This window comes from Centropristis striata, chromosome 1 (genome assembly GCF_030273125.1).
Source record: "Centropristis striata isolate RG_2023a ecotype Rhode Island chromosome 1, C.striata_1.0, whole genome shotgun sequence".
NCBI classification, from domain to species: Eukaryota; Metazoa; Chordata; class Actinopteri; order Perciformes; family Serranidae; genus Centropristis; species Centropristis striata.
In genome coordinates this window covers 26,206,941-26,222,258 of record NC_081517.1, presented here as the reverse complement: position 1 = coordinate 26,222,258, position 15,318 = coordinate 26,206,941, and the positions used below count along the sequence as shown (strand labels likewise).

The 15,318-nt window shown below is 37.4% G+C and overlaps 1 protein-coding gene across 6 annotated transcripts in view; it reads right to left on the bottom strand.

Moving 5' to 3' along the window:
- Positions 1 to 15,318, bottom strand: part of add3a (adducin 3 (gamma) a) — a 153,417-nt gene that overhangs the window by 15,924 nt on the left and 122,175 nt on the right. For all 6 annotated transcript variants that reach the window (XM_059336296.1, XM_059336305.1, XM_059336289.1 and 3 more), the window contains 6 exons: positions 14,579 to 14,659; positions 7,917 to 8,066; positions 6,644 to 6,787; positions 5,830 to 5,928; positions 3,912 to 4,085; positions 1,693 to 1,947 (listed from right to left, as the gene is read on the bottom strand). In XM_059336296.1, coding sequence (XP_059192279.1) covers positions 1,693 to 1,947; positions 3,912 to 4,085; positions 5,830 to 5,928; positions 6,644 to 6,787; positions 7,917 to 8,066; positions 14,579 to 14,659 — 903 coding nt within the window. The remainder of the gene's footprint in view (positions 1 to 1,692; positions 1,948 to 3,911; positions 4,086 to 5,829; positions 5,929 to 6,643; positions 6,788 to 7,916; positions 8,067 to 14,578; positions 14,660 to 15,318) is intronic.

Below are 15,318 nucleotides of genomic sequence, written 5' to 3'. Positions count from 1 at the left end.
AAACAGATAACATCACAACAATGAGACTAAATTGAAATACTTTAATTATTGTCTATTTTTAAAATGACGTAACTTCACTTTTCCATTTACTGCTATATACACAGTCGCCCATAAAGTTGGGATAATTTTGTTTTCAGACACAATCCTCAAACATTGTGATATACTGTATTTGGAAGAGAAAATAAAGTTTTGAGAAGATATACACTATCTGTCAAGAATAAATCACATTGTCACAATCATTTCATGGAAAGAGGTAAAAAAAAACCCTATGTTATTCCAACTTTATGGGAGACTGTGTATAACAGTAAGGCATCCACGTTGTATATCATATAATCTCTTGTATCTCGTTGAGATGTATTTCATCCAGGACAGGTTGAGCACATTTTACACGCTTTTTATTCTTCATTTGTTAATAGTTTTGGCTGTGTTCATGCATGAATTTTGGCAAGATTGTGTATTATTATTTGATCTTGTTATTTCCAGCTCAGCTCTTGATCATTTTTACCACTTTCCACCAGATTGTGTCATACTGACCATATTCAGCGTTTAGAGAAAAACCATGCGGTTTATACACACAATCCATATACACTGCTTCAAATAAATCTAAACATGGGTCATCTTGAATCACATTGCAGCCAGGTCTATAAAAGTGTTGTCATCATGACAGAAACCTGACATATAAAGGGTTAAAATATTCAAAAATCAATTGGTGTTTGATATCAAAAAGTAGGTCGGATGTAGGGGGAAAATCAGTACAATGAAAGTAGAATATCATAATGTATAATTTTTATTTACAGCTTGCTTTTTAGGAGCTGATTTTATGCGCTAAGCAGTACAAGTGTGCATAAAATTTGAACAGACCTGTCAGTGTCAGGGTCTGATGAAAAACTACTGACTTGCATCATGGGAACTTTAGGATCCACCATTATTAGGGACTCACAGTCAGGAGATCCACTGTTTGCTGCTTTGATTTAGATAAATTATTCTTAAGTGTGTCTCCTGTGAGACATCCAAATGTGTGGAAGTGCAGTGTTTAATCACTGGAGGACACTAAGCTAAATGTTAGATAAATAACATGAACCAGAGCAACTGAAGCAGAATACATGTAGTTCTCTGTTCAGCCAGTAGATGGCGGCATGCTACCAGGTGTTAAATACTGAGAAACCTGTCAAAACAAGGCAGTCCACACTGATATGACAATGAACTAAATGAAAAGTACAGGGGCATCTCAATAAATTAGAATATCATAGAGAAGTTTATTTACGTCAGTATTCTATTCAAAAAGTGGAAATAACACATTATATAGATCCATCACACACAGAATGAAACATTTCATGCCTTAATTTATTTAATTTCTTCTAATGACTTACATTTAATGAAGACCTAAAATTCAGTGTCTCAAAAAATTTTAATATTACAAAAGACCAATTTTAAAAAGTATGTTTAATATGGAACTGTTGGCCTCTGAAAAGTATGTCCATCTATATGACTCAATACTAATGGACTTTTCCATCTTATTCTAATTTATTGAGATGCAGCTGTATGTCTACGAAGTTCACTTTGTCACACAAACATAAATACACATGTAATTTGTTGAGGAAAGAGGTTTTAGTTTCAGTTCAGCTTCATACCTTTAGAATAAAAACTGAAAGCTTTAATCGTCTTCATGTTGAACATTCACACTGTGCTCACCGTGGTCGTCCGGCTGTTGTAGCGCTCTTCTCCGCCCTCCACGTTGACCTTGGTGTAGCTGTTGGGCGAGTTGAGCCAGCGCGTCTTCTCCCTCTGCTGCCGCTGCTGCAGGAACTTGAAGGGCAGCCTTGTGGCGCTCTCCCCATCATCCTCGAACATAAACGCTGTGACAGTGGCGGGGATCTCCACGTCGCTCTTGTGCCTCGGCTTCTCTCTCATGATGGGGTGTCTGTAGGTGTAACCTGTCCTGTAACCCTGCAGCAGCAAACAAGATCACATAAACTGATTGTTGTCTTTAATTTGGTGTAATTTAAAGATCCATACTTTTTATTTATGTAGACCCCATTTGACTTCTACTCCTCCATTCGATCTATTATCTATTGTATCATCCTGGTTACCCAGTGAAGATCATAAATAGATAATATTTGACATTATTATGAATCCACAATGATGCATTCCTGAGCAGAAATTAGCATTCTTTCTGTGACTTTTCCTCTCTATAACGCTGGTTGAGCTGCCAGTTTCACACATCGGTCAAATGAAAAAGAAAGAGAGAAGCAGTGTTGTGACCACAGGGTTTCTGGCAGCACAGAGGACGGAGTCAGAGAGCCATTTCCTGTCTGACCCTCTCCTCTTTATCCTCGTCTTTCCTTTTCTCTCACACTCTCATTTCTTGCCTCTCTCTCTCTCTGTCGCTGAACTCTCACTTGGTCCTGCTGTTCGTCACAAATTTTTCCACACTGGACTTGACAGTAAAGTTCCGTTCCTTTTCCGTTTTGTCCTCTTTTATTCATCTCAGCTCCAAAATCAAAGTTGACCTCTCAACTTCACTTGATCCCACTTTTTCTATCCAGGGCTGACATGCTCTTTTCCTGCAGCATCCTGCTTTATATTCTTTATATTTTTGGCTTTTGTGCTCTAGGTGTTAAATCGGGGTGGAGAGAGTAACTACTTTACTTTCCTGCTTTTTATTCTCGTCACTGTGTCTGGTTCTTGTATTAAAACTATTAGCTTATCTGAGACGAATGCTGTGTTTATGAGGTGTCGGAAGAAACAAGGATGACGCAGAGATAAGCTGCTCAGAGACTCAGCATGCGGAGAGGCAATGACAGGAGAGAGGAGAGAGAGAGAAGAAGGAAGAGAGGGAAAGAAAGTGTGAGGTGCTAGTGGTGAGAAGGGGAGACACATAGTGACGCATGAGAGACAGAGACAGATGCTACGACAAGCTCAGACAGAGAGAGAGCAAAGACATTTACCAAGGACTGACTCATTGTGGTGATTCAAAATTATTATTATAATTATTTTTTAATATCACTTCTTGCCATATTAAAATATTCTCAGCAGAACAGAAGTAATTGCAATCCAACTGCTCGAAAATGTAGTTCTTGCTGAAATCTCCAAAAGTGTTGGACAGAAAATCACAGGAAAACTTATTCTCTGGTGTTCATCAAGGTCTTGGTGTCCTAATTTGATATTTTGGGGGTGATTTCTGGCTTTTTTTTGTTGTAATTTTCAAGTGTAATAAATAGTACCAACCCATAACTTGCTTTTACTTCCAATTACCATCAACTTATGAGACATAGCTGAACATGGGTATGTCCATCATATACTCCCATTATAATGTAGCCCTTTTCAACATTAATTAATAGTTGACTTTAATTCATTAATTACATAGTTATTTTTTTATTTATGCCTAGTACAACTTGCCAAACAAAGTGCAGGCACAAGAGTTGCATGTAAATTGTAAATTATAAATGAATCTTCAGATTCAGATTCCCAGCTTTCAGATGATGCATCACACAGTCCTGCTGTTTTCCTTACATTTTCTGTAGCTTTCTGTAGGGGGCGCTATTTTCTATCTGCTCGCCTGCAGTGGCAACCAGTGCACATGGTCACTTCCAACTCAGTTTATTACAGATAAACAGAAATGTATTACAATAGAGGGCACTGAGGAGTTCTCCCAGGAAGGATATTTAAAAAAATGAATGCACTGATGCTTGTAGGTTGTGCTAATATTGTGTTTTTTTAATTAATTAAAAATATTGCCAGACACGCATTAAATTGTACGAAAAAAACATTGCTTAAAAGAACAGGTTTTGTCGAAAAAAATCAATGTGTTGAGATTAAAGAAAGTCAAATAAATCCTCTGAGTACCCTTCACTTCATTTTCACTTAATTTGCCTCTGAGCTTCTTTGTGCAACAATAACACTTGACTCACCAGATTATCCAGCATCCTCATCAGACACTCAAACTCCAGCTCGCCATACTTCCATTTGTACTGTCCTCCCCTGTTGACATCGGCCACAGTCACAGCGGAAACTCGTGATTTGTACTTCTCCGGGTCCAGCACTATGAGGTTGTCCACGCCTCCAGCAGACGAGATGGCATTTACCTAAAATCACAAAGTGAGGAAAGAGAAGCATGTGAGCCTTTACTGCCCACTGAAGGCAGTAAACAGACAAAAAGGCCCTTTTATCAAACATCTAGGGCATTAGATCATCCACCTAAAATTACATTATGCAGGAAGAGACTTTCTGACCATTTTCCACACCAAAGAAAGACATAATTTAACAAAACCAAAATGAGCTACTCCCTCAATCTTAAGCTACCACAGGAACCAGGAACATACAGAGCATGGCATACAGCAAACATGGTGGGGGGATTTATTTATAGAAATTAAGCCGGGCTTTGCAGGATGGATTAATGTTTTCTTTTGCTTGACCAGGGAGAGTCAATCAGGAGATTTGGTATGCCTGTTACAGTAAGGGGCACAACAACATCTCTAAAATCCTGCATACAAGGGAACACAAAGACACACAGGAGTCCAACAGCAAAACACCAGAAAGAAATCCACACAAAACACTATGTTTGATACATCATGACGTCTCTCAGAGCTGGACATTACAAGAAATGAGTCTGATCGCATTTTCTGATATGAAACTATAGTAATGTGACCTTCATGTGATCTATCTATCTATCTATCTATGGACATATATATATATATATATGGACACATTCATGCTTCAACCATCTATCCTTAAATTACTTTAAGCAATGGTTGCTCAGTTACTTTCAGCTAACTAAAGTATAAAGTATAAACCATAGTTTATCCACTTTAAGCTAACTAGCTAACTTTAATTAACCATCTAGCCCTTGATTACTTTCAGCTAACCATTTCAACTGTTTATCCGTTACGTTTAGCTAATGTTTCAACCATTTATCCATCAATTACTTTAAGCAAACTATTGAACTTTCAGCTAACTAAAGTTATAACAACTGTTTATGCATCTTTAGCTAGTTATTCCAACCATCAAGCCTTTGATACTTTCAGTTTACCATTTCAACTGCTTAACTGTTTATCTGTTATTTTGAGCTAACTTTTTAACTGTTTATGTATTACTTTTAAGTTAATACCCTGAGGGGTACAGACAACAGAATTCATGTCTTTCATATTGAGATTTTTAAAATACAATACATGAAATATGAATGCGATATTTAATATCGGCCCATTATACAAGCCTGACGCTGTGGAGAGATTTAATAAAAACACAATGCAATTTTCTGGAAATCATTTTCGACCTAAATTCAATTGAATATAGTACAAAGACAAGATATCTAATGTATATATATTGTAAAGATTACACTGAATTTGATGCATTTTTTATTTCCACTGTGCCCCAACTTTTCTGAACTGGGGTTGTATATACTGATTTAATAACCATTTATTCCTCCTGCCTGTTCCAGACCTCTTGAAATCCCCTCTTCCATCTTTCAGATTTTTTTTTTACTGGTTCAGAAATAAAAGGAAGAACAACACCCTTTTTCTAAATGCTGCTTTGGACCGACATCAGCAACAACAACACATCAGCATGCTACTCCCCTCATCACTCCTAATAGCCTGGCTGTTTAGCCAACATTTCCGCAAGGCAAGAGATTATGACTTATGCAGCGTTGTTAAAATAGTGAGAGCTGGGAAATGTGAAAACGGCTGTGGGGAGATTATATTTAGCGAGAAAGCTGCCGCCCTGCTGGTCTAATACATGTGCAGGGGAAGCCGAGTGGTGCTGGAATGTGCTCGGTACCCAAAACAGCAGCAGTTAGTAAGTGTGCACTGGTGTGTGTGTGTGTGTGTGTACCTGGATTTCACAGGCATAGTGGGCATTGTAGATGTAGTGAAAGGCCTCTTCTATGGTCTCCCCGAGAGCAACAACACCGTGGTTCCTCAGCACCAAAACCTGTAACACACACACAGAAAAGGTCAATTAGAGGTACATCTGTTTAACCTGCTTTAGTTGTGACTGTATTTCATTAATAAGTAGCCACCAAACATTTCTGATTCCATGTATCAAGGGTCGGGGCACTGCAGGGCCTGGCAACACAACACCAGTGGAAATTCCCTTGAATTCCCTGAATTTTTGCCAATTAAAAGTCTGTTGAACTCACATGGGGAAACACATGCAAGGACAGAAATAAAGAGGCCCAGAAGGTAACTGACATCTCAACAGGATGTCCTATTTGAAATTAGCCGCACCCTGATAATTTGTTCATTTCTCTTTCTTGACTGCAAGGGCAAGAAACAAAAACATCCCTTCCCTCAATATATCAAAAATACCTTTTATTATCTCCACATCACAGGCTTAACAATGATTCTATATTTTCTAAGACGCTCGCTTCATTTCATATTTTTGTCTGCTGTCAGTGTGAGTGCATCATAGATCAAAGAGTATGGAAAGTTAAAAGACTTCTCTGACATTTTGGGAAATGCTGATTTTTTATTTTGAGTGTTAGATGATAAGATGGAAACCAACTTCTATGTCTGTGCAGTAAATGTTAATCATAGCCAGCAACCACAGAGTGGTATTGATCTTCTTATCTTACTGTCTGCAAGACAGTAAATTAAATGTATTATTAATAAACAAACTATTCCTTTAGGACTGCCCAGCTTCATACCTTTGCTGTGGGCCCCAGGGCCTTCTGCAGCTCTCTGCGCTCCTCCTGGTCGTCCAGGCTGCCCTGATAGTTGTAGTAGGCGATATCACCCAGGATCAAGGACTCCTGGGAGATGGGCAGGATGCCACACTTCATGGATGACACCTAAAGCAGAAAGAAGGTGAGAATAAGGCAGCAGAGACATGAGAGACGAGAAGCTTTGACAGGTGTGTTACAGCTGTTTTATTCATCTGAGTCTGCGGCTGACATTCATGTTGGACAGCTCTGTGAGGAAAACTTCAGACCCTCTGACTGCAGAGACGAGCCTATCATACATATCACCAACATTTCCCATAACAGATCATTATCCTTTTCAGTTGAGGTTTGATACAATTACACCGTTCAAATTTCTCATACTCCCTGAATACACTAAAGTCAAAGATCCAACATCTGGTTATTATGTTCACTGAGCTTCAGGTGTTAATCGTCTGAACCCCAAAAATGGGCATCATCTTCAGATTGTCAACTTTTCCTTGAACTGATCATGGGTGACAAACGTGTCCATCAGGAAAAGTAACCAAATTTAGGCTTAAAATGTTTATATTTCATCAAAATCACTTCATTGTAGAAGTCTCATTTAAAATCTTACCAGAAACAAACTGTTTGCACTCATAAGATCCTGTAAAAACACAAAATTTTAGCACAACTGGGAAGCCAAGAATGACTTGGCTAAGACAAACAGCAATGAGACAAAAGTTCAACAGAGCTGTTTACTGTTTACACAGATCAGAGAAGAGAGGACGAGAGAGGTTTTTTTGTCCAATAACTGAACTGAAAAAATTGGGAACTGAATAAATATTGTAACTATATATTCACACATTTTATTTTATTTTAAAGCTTGTAAAATAAATTAGCAAAAAAAAATTAAATGAGATTTTTCATTTTCATTATTTATAGCATTATGACTGTGCTTTACTGCACAAAAAAGTAACATTGTGCTGTGCACACAGGGGTGCAGGAATTAAATATAACAGAAAAAAACAAGGCCATGGTGAGTAAAATGTGACTCAATATGACAAAAAAAACGCCCTGAAATTGCTTGGGGTTCAGAGGGCTTATTTTCCAGCTAATTTTTGCAACTTTTTGTGTTTGTGCTTTACTGCTGAAATACAATTACATTTCAAGTAAAATGTGAGCAAAAACCACCCTGACATTTCTGAGTTGATCAGAAGCTCTGACAGTCATTTGCTTGCAGGGCAGGTTTTAAAAATGTTCTAGTGTAATGAGGACTTACAGCAGCCGTGGCAGGAGTGTGCACATGTATGACGCAGCGGATGTCTGGACGCATGGAGTAGATTGCAGCGTGCGGGCTGAAACCTGCAGGGTCGACCCTCAGGTTGGTGGAGCCCTGTTCGATCACATCTCCGATGATGTTGACCTTTACCTGAGGGAACAAGGAGAGTGTCAGTGAATGCTTCATGGAGCTGTGAAGCTGTGTTGACCCAGTTTTCTTAACTGGTCAAAAGTAATTCAAACACAAGCTAAACAAGCTATTTGGAAACTTGACGGCAGCATCATCTAGACGTCTCTCCTGAGAAGGGAGGAGAAGGAATATGATGAGGCTGGAGGGAGATGTACTGTAAAATGAACCATGCACACATCAGTGTAATTAAATATGCCCAGGCACTAAAGCACATCCAGGGACCAACAGATCCGCCCGAACACACAGACACACAGCTGATAACCCTCCAACATTAACTAAGACATAAACACAAGTCAAAATCAATGAGCATGATGACAGAAATCACATTATCAATGATTCCTCTCCTCTGTCCACGTCTCCACAGGAAATGAATTGGAACGTTACCAGGAAACATAATATAGTCAGGGAGTGGACATGACGTCCCTCAACTATGACAACTTTATTACCAGCCAGTTAGCAGTAATTAGATTACAGGATGGGAGAGAAGAGAGATGGAGGGAAGATAGAGACTTGAGATGGATAACAAGAGAACATAAAGAGAGATAACTGGACAAGGAAACATGGTATAACACATGAAAAATGAGAAACTGAGTAAAACTTAATAACAAGCAGAAACACAGCTTTGCCTGCAGTTCTTGCACAAAATCACCGTAACCTGATGTTCTGTGACACAAACTCAAATTTCTCTTTCACAAAACAAAGTCTAAAAGTTTGTTATAATAACAGGAAATACATCCACTTCAGCTGAATATGTACCGGGTCTCATTTTTTACTTTACACTTTAAAAAAAAACTAATGCAACAAGAAACCATAACCAGAAAAACCAGAGAAATTATCTATCCAAAAAAAAAATAATCCATAGATTATGCAATAGATAAACACCTTATACTTGGCATGACCAACCAGAGGATGGTTCATTTCTGTTTTCTTTTGTTTGTTTTTTTCCAGCACAAAAATCACACTAATATTCCCTGAAAAATACTGTGATTCACAACCACATCGTATGCAATTTGTGCAGCTATTTCCATATAATAAACACCATCTGTCACACAAACATCTGGCCAAAATGCTTCCTCAGTCCCCAGAAAAATTATTTTGTCTTTCTTTGATACTTGCAGTACTGCCTGTTCAAAATAAATCTCGTTATAAACACATTCTGCTTCTAATAACAACAGCACATACTAATGCTTTAGTGTAGGGCTGGCCGATATGGACCAAAACTCATATCCCCAATATATTTAGGCTGAATATAGATATACAATATATATCCAGATATTTTAACGCAAACAGAGCAAATGTTCAGTCAAACTCAAAGTCAAATATGACATGTAGTTTTATTAAAACCATTTATTTAAGTGAACATAAATACTGTATCACAACAGGAGTTGAGTTATGGAGCTCCATAAGTGCACATTTAAATAAAAAAATATCTTAAATAAAAAATAGCCTATGAAATAAAATAGGCCAATCTTTTTCTGAAATAAATATATTTATATGAGAAAAGAATAACGAACATTATTTAAGAAATACATATGACAAACACTAGTAAAGGCAGCATTTATATTTGAAGAAAGCTTTTTTTTAAAAAACTATATTGATACATGCGATATGGTCTAATTCATTATCACAATAAAAATATATCAATACATTTTTTTTATCGATATATCGCCCGGTCCTACATTAGCGGGTTTTTACCTCCCAGAATATGTCGATGCTGGCAAAGTAACATCTGTTTTGGTATGCTTTATATTTGCACTAGTCTCAAAGAAAATTGATTCCCAGAAACAGCAGGTTGGAGTCCACTGCTAGCTGGTGATCTGTGGGTCAACTCAGCCTGATAATCCTGAGACACATCCTGAGTGCTGCTCTGCCTTTTATTAGCCATGGATGTTTGGATGGATGATCGTCTATTGATCTTTTACCAAGCGGAGGGAAATAAATGACACCAGCCGAGCGTAACTAACTATCGCCATCTTTGTCTCCACACACACCCGCAGCCGCAGCCAGCTGTCAGGAGATCGAACATCGATTGGTTTAAATCACATGTCCTGTCCTGTATCAGTTCACCCCGTCACGTCCTTCAAAATGCAGCTCCCAGACCCCGCCCTGCTGCCGAGAGGCCCTTCTGACAAACATAGCACTTCTAATTTTAAAAAGATGCCAAAGGACGTGTCAGAAAGAATCTGAAATGTGACTCGGCTGGGTGGAAAGTACATGATAAGAGCCTGAAGAACCAGTGTGGCCAGCTGAGACTTCTTTGATCTCCATCACTGCACATGAGATTAGGGCTGGGCGATATGGACCAAAAGTCATATCCCGATATACAGCATTTAGGCTGAATATCGATATACGATATATATCCTCATATTATATTCGCAAAGTGAGAGCAAATGTTCAGTTAAAGTCAAATATGACATGTCACAAGTAGTTTTATTAAAACCGTTTATTGAAGTCAACCATTTATTTAAGTCAACCATTTACTTAAGTCAACATAAATACTGTATAACAACAAAAAAAAAAAAATCAAAGCTCCATAAAGAGCACATTTAGATAAAATAAAATCTAAAATAAAAATCGCCAATGAAATAAATAGGCCAATCTTTTTGTGAAATTAATATATTTATATGAGAAAAGAATAACGAATATTACAAAATAACTAAATATGATAAACCCTAGTAAGGGCAGCATTTATATATAAAGAAAGAAAAAAAAACTATATATCGATATATGATCTAATTCCATATCACTCATCATTTAAAACTATATTGATATATTTTTTTTATCGATATATTTCCCAGCCCTACCTGAAATCAAACTAAACAAAAAAAAAATGCCATGTCGAATCAAAAACACAGAGGTGAAAACTTTGAGTTTCTCTATGGACTCTCATGACCCCGCCTTCACCTCAGAGCTCCAGCAGAGAGACTGAGAGGGAGAGGCAGATGGAAAGTGACCAAAGCCAACACAACTGCAGCCTTTCTCTGACGCTGCAGCCTGACCCCAGCACGACCTCCCAAACTCTTTATTCTGGATGACTTCCTCTTAATCAATCTGTTCGCTTGAACAGAAAAACACTTGAACTCGACCATGTAACTGTGGAGATGACTGGATCAAAACAGGCTGCGAGATAAGAATCAGAAGATGAGGAGCTTAGAGAGAGAAACCCAGCAGCGACAGAGTGCCGTCAAAACACAAAAGCACTAAAACAAATTCAGGCCGATCTGAAAGAACATCATTTTGTTGCATCTCCAAAAAGCTGCAATGGTGTGACCATCGTTCTCATACAGACAACCACAGAAAAGAACACAACACAAACATGGTCCAGACGCACTAAAGATACTGAATGATTTTGTCTTGGGTCCTGTCTATCCTGTCTATACGGATATGGATATTTTTGAAAACTGGTATTTTTACTATCCATTAACAAAAAAAAAAAAAAAATCTCCACATGACCTTTGTTTTTATAAAATAAAATAAAACCGACGTAAACGACGTGTCAAACATCAGAGAAGAAGATTTCTAATCTCTAAGTATTGCCTTTGGTGGTTTTAAGAAATCACACAGTAGTAAAACACTGTTAGCTAATCATTTCTGAATTTATGAATAAAACCGGTTTATTTAACATCCTTCTAGTATACGCTGCTATCGTAAAACTGAAATGCGACTCATATGTGCACATTATACACTCACCGGCAACTTTATTAGGTACCCCTGTTCAACTGCTTGCAAACACAAATATATCTATGAGCCAATAACATGGCAGCAACTCAATGTATTTAGACATGTAGACATGGGGAAGAAGAGCTTTTAAAGTTCAAAGTGAGCATCAGAATGAGGAAGAAAGGTGATTTTAAGGACTTTGAACGTGGCATGGTTGTTGGTATTTCACAAACTTTTAACGCACAAGCATTTCTAGGGTATACAGAGAATGGTCCAAAAAAGAAAAATTTGAGTTAGAAAAAATGCCTCGTTGATGCAAGAGGTTAGAGGAGAATGGTCAAACTGGTTCAAGATGATAGAAAGGCAACAGTAACTCAAATAATTGTTACAACCAAGGTATGCAGAAGACCACACCTCCACTTTATTAGGTACACACTGGTACACATGTCTTATACAGTGACTTTTTCCTATATCAACATACATTCAAAGTATGTTTTTCCTACCAAGTGAACTTCTGCATTTTTTTCCCAAGTAACAAATAAACAAGCGGTTAAGTTAGCTTGTGAAATATCTTACTTTACTATCAACTATCTGACTTTATCCTGCTCAACAGAAACCAATCAGGACAGCCTTAAAAGTTTTTTATATAAAAAAAATTGTAATTGTAATAAGGAATAAAACAAATCTACCTCAATGATCTTAAACAGGCTGGTAAACACACTCTCCACTCTCTCTGCTATCAGTCTCCAGCAGAAACTAAACTTCAGCTGACTTTTATTACATATCTCTGCCTGCCTGCCAGCCGCTGCTGCAGGTCAAACAGTGAAACCTGCCCGTCAGCAGAAAGGCTACTACATCCAGCTGTTGACCCACACCTGCAGACACAGAACGCAGGTGTGTGTGTGTGTTTGCACAGGTGTTAGAGATAAAGCAGGAGAAAAGTACAACAAAGCAGAGAAAAACAGAGGAGATAAAAAAGACTGAAGATTTTATCCAAGTGACTTTTAAGCAAACTTTAGTAATGTCACAGAACATGAAAAGCCAATTATGGAGGAGTTATGTGGCTTCGTTTGGTGGACCCACATAAATATTCCTCCTGAATATCAAAGAAACCGCATCCGCCACAAACATGAAAAGCATTCCAAGAATGTATTACTACTGGGCAAGGTAATATTATTGTTGTTAAGTGTCTGTTCCAGATTTTATGGAATAAACAGAAAGACAAATATCTACTCTTAAGCACAAATGGTAACACAAAAATACAGTATGCGCTGTTTATAATATGGAAATAGCTGCATAAATCTCATAAGCTGTGGCTGAGAATCACAGTATTTCTTGGGGGAATATTAACATTAATGTACGGGGGAAAAAAAACCCAAAAACAAACACAAAACTGAACCATCCTCTGGCTGGTCATGCCAAGTATAAGGTGTTTATTTATGGCATATTTCATTTTAAATTAATACTAGTAAAAATAAACTTTTTTCCAGTCAGATATAAGGCTGGGCAATATATCGAATATATATATCCATATCACATATATCGATATAGTTCAATTTTTTCCTTTTCTATATAAATGATGCCCTTACTAGGGTTTAGGCATATCTAGTTATTTTGTAATGTTGGTTATTCTTTTCTCATATAAATATATTTATTTCAGAAAAAGATTAGGCTGTTTTTATTTAAGATATATTTTGTATCTAAATGTGCCCTTTATGGAGTTTTGATTTAAAAAAAAGGTACTCCTATTGTTATCCAGTATTTATGTTCACTAAAATAAACAGTTTCAATGAATGTCATATTTGGTTTTGACTTTGACTGAACATTTGCTTTCACTTTGCGATAAAAATATTGGGATATATATCGTATATTGATATTCAGCCTAAGTATATCGGGATATGACTTTTGGTCCATATCGCCCAGCCCTACATCTGATACTTTGGAATGACCGTGAAATAAACACTTGGATGAAACCAGAGGGAGAAGTAGAGAGATGAGAAGAGAGATACAGAAGAACAGATGGAAATAGAAACTGAATTAGAGGGAGTTAATGTATGGCGGTACATTATTAGACATTATTGCACATCTATTGACACGACATGTGACAGTGTGTGCACTCACTGAACCGTAACTTAACAGACAAACGACCTGAATACACAATATTTGCTGACATGTAACAGGAAAGCAGCAGATGGAGAGAAGGGACGACACATGTCAAACACATGCAGAGAGAGGGAAGGAGGCAAGTTGTTACCGTGATGCAATGACTAAAACACTGAAATTAGCTTCATCTACCATTTTTCACTTCATACAATTCAAAATAGGGACATTTCTGATAAGTGGAAAAGCATTAGCCCTGTGCAGTGAAGGCTAAAACCTTAATACTAAATGTGTGTCAGAGTCCTTATCTGCCAACAGCATTCCAACTATTTTATTTGTTTTACTAGGACCAAGAGATAAGTGTTGTAGTGAACAGTTTCATGTAGGAACTCTACTAGAAAAATAGCTCCAACATTTTGGAGTGGACTGTCTCTTTAAGTTAAAGTTAAGTTTTAAAAACAATTTCTAAATATTCTCTTATGTGTGGGTAATTTACTTCTTCGTTTCTGAAGCTAAACAAACAATTAAATATAATTATCATGTGTATCATACTGGGATCTTGTGCTTGTTCCACTCAAATATCGTTTTATTTTATATACGCTAAAAATGAAATAAAAACATAATATTTTTTTATCACTTTAAGTTACCTGCAAAAAAGCTGAGTATATACACCTAGATGTTATTAACTTATTGTGGTTTCTCATGTTTCTTACCAGGTTTGATGCAGACGCCTCAGCAAACGACAGTCCTCTGGGGATGATGAGGATGTGGTCCTGCTCTTTACTGACTCGACCCTAAGAAGAGGAAAAAAAACATTAATTTTTTTGTTGAAGGATCAAATTGATTTAAATCTGAAGGCAACAGACTTTTTAGGTCTGGCACAAGGCCTTTTTAAGGATAGACTAGTACTATATTTCTTTCTGAATATTGAGTATTCAAACTATGCTGGTCAAAAGTCAAGTGAGCTACAACTCAGAGGGAAATGTGTCTTTTATTTTTTCAGCATGTGTCAAAGTAACAACAAGTGGGACATCCAGAAAATTCCTTCATTCATCGAAACCTCATTGAAACAATCAACACATACTATATTTATTCCTACAGCCTCCAGAGACCATTGCTGTGTCGGAAATCACCTCCTCAAACACTCAGAAGTACAAAAGTAACTCAATACTGAAGCATCAGACATAGAGTCAACACTCTTTAGGACAGAGAGGCAAATTCACAAAGAATGGAACTGATTGCCACATGCAACTGATATCTGCCCATGTTAATGTGTGATTCACAAAAGATATCTGCGACTGATTGCAATCATGCCGGAATATTGTCTTTGCACAAAGTGCACAAAGGAAAGTGAAAAAAACCTATATGAAATTTAATATCCCAGTCAGTCAGTATTGGTGGTGCGTTCAGGTGCACAACTCTGCATTACATGATTTGAAGTTGAGGACACCCG